The 4,054-nt window shown below is 42.0% G+C and overlaps 1 protein-coding gene across 6 annotated transcripts in view; it reads right to left on the bottom strand.

The window, feature by feature from the left end:
* Nucleotides 1–4,054, bottom strand: part of Cdca2 (cell division cycle associated 2) — a 47,666-nt gene that overhangs the window by 25,957 nt on the left and 17,655 nt on the right. For all 6 annotated transcript variants that reach the window (XM_021181538.2, XM_029469019.1, XM_021181539.2 and 3 more), the window contains 3 exons: nt 3,559–3,887; nt 1,680–1,752; nt 932–1,164 (listed from right to left, as the gene is read on the bottom strand). In XM_021181538.2, the coding sequence (XP_021037197.1) occupies nt 932–1,164; nt 1,680–1,752; nt 3,559–3,887 (635 nt within the window). The remainder of the gene's footprint in view (nt 1–931; nt 1,165–1,679; nt 1,753–3,558; nt 3,888–4,054) is intronic.

Genomic DNA, 4,054 nt, shown 5'->3' on the forward strand with positions numbered 1-4,054 from the left:
GGTAGGGAAGTGGGGGGCGCTATGGGGGACTTTTGGGATAGCATTGGAAATGTAATTGAGGAAAATATGTAATAAAAAATATTAAAAATTAAAAAAAAAATAAAACCTTCTCACATAATTGTAAGAAAGTAACTATTGTTCAAAGAAAAATATGACAATTTGAAAAAACCCCCCTTTCATACCAGTTTGCTCACATGTCTTTCTGATATTTAACTGGAAATGCTCAATTTCACAAAGCACCTTTGCTGCATGGAATGAGATGATTACACAGCCTTTCTGTCTTACTTGGAAAGTTGCATACAAAAATCAATATTATAGTTTGCTTAATTATATGGCAGAATTCCTTTGCAAAATGACTACTTTATGGGAAAGTTTTAGTGACAATTGAAAGTTCTTTAACGTCGGGCTATTGAAACAGTGTGTTCGTTCCCTCTTGAGTGGAGGCTGAGGCTTTATGTGTTTCAAGACTGGACACGGTTTATCTAAGCTGCTAAACTGTCAGCACTCAGTTGTTGATAAGCCTCTACTGTCCTTGGAATCTTGTTAGGATACAGTACTGTCACCTTTTCTTTCTGATACTGGTCATTTTTCTTCCTCTCCCAAGCCCCCGAATTTGATTGAAGATTTACTAAAATGTTTCTACCACTACATGTTTTTTTCTCCATCTTACAAAATAAGTTATTTCAGTTCTAAGGTGGATTTTTTTTTTCATATTTTAATGTCTCAGACATCTGTGGTTTTTCTTAGTGATATAAAACAGGTACATCTTATAACCTACAACACTTAGGTTTCATGAAAGTACTGAACATAAGAGACTGAAATATGGCATGTCATCTGACCTTCGTAATTTCAAATCATAATTTTCATGCAAAATAAAGTGAAACCTGATGAAAATAGGAACAAGCTTTTTCCTGGGATTTTCCACACTTACGAGGTTCTCCTCCTTGTCATCAAAGTTTGGCTGAAGAAACTGCTCATGAACAGGGGACTGCAGGGGACTAGTAGTTTTTACGGTCCTTGGGCGAACAGGTGTTCCTCCTTTGCACAATGGAGTATTGGCTGGTAAAGACTCATCAAACACTTCAGGGCTTAAGTCCTCTCCAAAAGTAACTCTCTTCCTCTTCCTCGGATTCAGACAGCCTGGTGTTTTACAGTTTTCTCTACCTATAGACAATAAATGAGACTATGTTGAAAAATTAAGCTGTTTTTCTTACCTAAAAGGCATATACTAAAATGTCTGAATGTGGTACATTCAGCTATTTGTACAATAACACAATTTGTAGAGAAAATTCAAATGGGTGAAAACCATACTTTTAACTAAAATAGTACTGATTGTCAAAACAAGGTCATTATTTCAAGTGTTAATAAAATCAGAGCATCTGAAGTTCTTTACAAGTTCTGCCACTAAGTAAAACTTTGTGTGTATATGTGGTGCTGGGGATTAAAAACCCCATCCCTCACCCATGTCAGGCAGATCATCTATCTACCACTGAACATACCCCTCAAGCCAAGATCAACTGAGGCTCTGGAAAGACACCTTTCCCTTCCCATTGTTCTCCATTCCCAAGTCATTTCAGACACAGTGAAGCATGAGCAGATTGTCAAAAACCTGATGCATTATAGCAAGTTCTGAAAAGAAAATAATACCCTTAGTTTAAAAATAACTGTGAGTAACATACCTGCTCTTCCTTCTTTGCAAGAGTTTGAAGGGCATGGGATCAGATGAGCCCCGTCATCACAGAGGTTGAATTCCTAATCATAATAATGACCAATCAAAGATTTTACTCCTTTTATAACATTAAAAGTCACTAAAAAGAATGGGATTGCTGAACATTTTTTAAGAGTATCTTTATTAATTTTAGCTTAAAACACCATGCTGAAAAGGACCAAGTAAAAGCCTCTCTCATCTTTCATTTCTTTTTTAATATTTATTCTTAAGTGTATGAATATTCTGCCTGTATGTACAGATGTGTACCACACGTATGTCAGCTCTTTTGTGGAGGCCACTGGATCCCCTGAAGCTGCCATCACAGACAGCTGTGAGCTGCCATGTGGGTGCTACGAACTGGGCCTGTATCTTCTATGAAAGGAGTAGGAAGTGCTGTTAACCGTTGAGCCATCTTTCCAGCCCCTGGCTTCTATATTTTAATAAGTAGTATTGTGAGCCAACATTGAGAATAGAAATTACTGAGTAGGGGTTAAAATCATCCCATTTTGATCTGGCAAGCTAACCAATGTGCGAGTAGCTAAAATTACGGTGTATTCTATTAGGTGTCAGATCAGGCAGGCTTCAGGGTCCAAGCACGAGAACTGCGCTGACATAAAAAGACACAGCAGGTAACTGATGTCAAGACGGAGCTTTGCCAGAAGCCTGAGACCAGCACTTTTAACAAGCATGGAGTTTCCGCCTCAATTACCATCTTCTTGAGCAAGAAATCTCTGTCTGTGTTTATCCAAAAGATTAGAGAGTACACAGTATAAAGGAAGAGACGCTATAAGCCTGGTAGAAGAGAGCCAGGCCTGCAGGGGATCACCACCTGCACTTTAGTCTCACCCAGAACCCTACCCAGCCCATGGTTGTGAGTACTGCTCACAGTCCAAACTATAACGCCCCCAAGAACTGCTCTGTCCCAGTCAAGCCTCCTAGTCAGCAAGCTTTGAAGTTAGTCCTTCAGGGAAACACACATTCTGTCCACTAGACGGGAGGATATGCACAACAAACCACACAATATTCCTATAGACATGCCAAAGCTACCTATGGAGCCGCTTCCAACATGCTACCTATTTCCTAGCAGCTCCCTCCTGCCTTAGGTTACTGCACTCACAGAAATATGGATGGCTGAAGAGGCAGGTTAGACCCTGTACTGGCTAGTTTTGTGTCAACTTGACACAGCTGGAGTTATCACAGAGAAAGGAGCTTCAGTTGAGGAAATGCCTCCATGAGATCCAACTGTAAGGCATTTTCTCAATTAGTGATCAAGGGGGAAAGGCCCCTTGTGGGTGGGACCATCTCTGGGCTGGTAGTCTTGGGTTCTATAAGAGAGCAGGCTGAGCAAGCCAGGGGAAGCAAGCCAGTAAAGAACATCCCTCCATGGCCTCTGCATCAGCTCCTGCTTTCTGACCTGCTTGAGTTCCAGTTCTGACTTCCTTGGTGATGAACAGCAGTATGGAAGTGTAAGCCGAATTAACCCTTTCCTCCCCAACTTGCTTCTTGGTCATGGTGTTTGTGCAGGAATAGAAACCCTGACTAAGACAGACCCCATGTCTGGAATGAATAAGCTACAGACTGAGGCACTGATCGTGAACTAGAGGCACTGATTGTGAACTAATTTGGCAATGCAGTTAGTTATAATTTGAATTAACTTTTAGACTTCTATAGTCTACCTACATTGAATTCTGAATACTAGTCTAATATTACTTGAAAACAGAACCAATCTCAGAATAGTACTGTGACTTTAAAAACTGGCAAACAAGTGAGGGTTTCCCTGCACACCACTGTGACACATGGATCTCCCTTAGTACTCTGAACTCCTTCACTTTAGGAAGCGTGACTCTTACCTTTCCATTCTCTGAGAACAGCTTACCAGGTTTCTTCAACACAGAACGAAGCACAAAGGTCTTAGCGGAGGGGGTGCTGCTCCCACACACAGGAGTCGCTGGAGACCTGGTGGCGGTGGTCTTAGCGGAGGAGGTGCTGCTCCCACACACAGGAGTCGCTGGAGACCTGGTGGCGGTGGTCTTAGCGGAGGGGGTGCTGCTCCCGCACATAGGAGTCTCTGGAGACCTGGTGGCGGTGGCTGTGCCTGAGCTCAGTGGTGTTACAAGTGTGTCAAGTGGAAGAGCATCAACTGATCTCGTGCCCTCTACACAGTCAGTCACTGCAAGTCCTTCAAGGAAAGGAAGATGAGACTGTCCAAATCTGCTCCTTCCAGGCACAAGATACTCACAACACTTACCAAGACGGTAATACAGTATTTAAAAATTCCGCTCAGAAGCAGGAGGGTGGACAGTTTAAGGCAGCTGAGGCTGTACAGTATGATCCTGTTTCACAAAC

This window comes from Mus caroli, chromosome 14 (assembly GCF_900094665.2).
Source record: "Mus caroli chromosome 14, CAROLI_EIJ_v1.1, whole genome shotgun sequence".
NCBI classification, from domain to species: Eukaryota; Metazoa; Chordata; class Mammalia; order Rodentia; family Muridae; genus Mus; species Mus caroli.